The 1,117-nt window shown below is 67.1% G+C and overlaps 1 protein-coding gene across 1 annotated transcript in view; it reads left to right on the top strand.

The window, feature by feature from the left end:
• The first annotated feature begins 45 nt into the window (after nucleotides 1-45).
• Nucleotides 46-1,117, top strand: part of PRR5 (proline rich 5) — a 13,541-nt gene continuing 12,469 nt past the window's right edge. The window contains exon 1 of the mRNA XM_006775987.2: nucleotides 46-313. Coding sequence (XP_006776050.1) covers nucleotides 153-313 — 161 coding nt within the window. The 5' untranslated portion in view covers nucleotides 46-152. The remainder of the gene's footprint in view (nucleotides 314-1,117) is intronic.

The following is a 1,117-nucleotide window of genomic DNA, read 5'->3' as shown; positions in this document are numbered from 1 at the left end:
GGAGGGGGGACGGGCGGGGCCCAGCGCACAGGGGAGGCTGGGACACAGGATCTTGGGATTGAGGTTGGGGTGTGGACAGGGTCCCACCAGGACGGTCCATCCCTGCTTCTGGCTGGGACCGTCTGTTCCCCGAGCCCAGCAGGAAGGCTGCCATGGAAACGGGGCGGAAGGAGGTCCCGGGGGGGCTGGGAGGGTCCCGGGTCTGGACACAGCGCTCCTCTCCCCACCGCAGCATCCACAGCGGGGTGATCGCCGTCTTCCAGCGCAAGGGGCTGCCCGACCAGGAGCTGTTCACCCTCAACGAAGGCGTCAGGTGAGTGGCTGTGCCAGCAGGCCCAGGCCCCGGTCTGTGAGGGGCAGGGAGGGCTGTGCCAGGGTGGGAGGCCCCAGCCAGCAACCGCTGCCCGCCAGCCCCAGCCCTGTCCACCAGCCTCACCCAGATTCCATCCCGAGAGCTGCCCCCGGCGCTGCCTCTGGTCTCCGCCCCGCCCTCCCGAGGACATCTGCTGGGGCTCAAGATAACGCCCACAGCCCACATTCCCGCATTCATTCTGTGACCCAGGAAGGGCCTAACTGCCCAGCGAGGGGAGCGGCATCCCTGGTCGCCCTCCTTTCCTGTGAGCACCGAGGAAGGAGCCCAGGGGCCGCTTCCCGGAATCTGCCAGGCGGCTGCCATAGTGCTAGGGTGTCGTGGAGGCGGCCAAGGCTCAGAGAGGTCGAGAGACTTGCCCAGGGTCACACAGCTGCTATAAGGAGGCATGTGCCGCCTCTGTGCTGTCCCCTTCCCCCCGTTGAGCTCAAGGCGGGAATAGAGGGTAATTGGGACAGGGGTCCCCCCTCCCCCCGAAGCAGGACAGACAGGCCCAGGGAGGGAGGGCCAGGGAAGCGGAAGCGTGAGAGCAGGTGCTCAGAGAGGTCGAGAGACTTGCCCAGGGTCACACAGCTGCTATAAGGAGGCATGTGCCGCCTCTGTGCTGTCCCCTTCCCCCCGTTGAGCTCAAGGCGGGAATAGAGGGTAATTGGGACAGGGGTCCCCCCTCCCCCCGAAGCAGGACAGACAGGCCCAGGGAGGGAGGGCCAGGGAAGCGGAAGCGTGAGAGCAGGTGCTTGTGGCCTC

This window comes from Myotis davidii, unplaced genomic scaffold, assembly GCF_000327345.1.
Source record: "Myotis davidii unplaced genomic scaffold, ASM32734v1 scaffold428, whole genome shotgun sequence".
NCBI classification, from domain to species: Eukaryota; Metazoa; Chordata; class Mammalia; order Chiroptera; family Vespertilionidae; genus Myotis; species Myotis davidii.
This window is presented reverse-complemented; position numbering and strand designations above follow the sequence as displayed.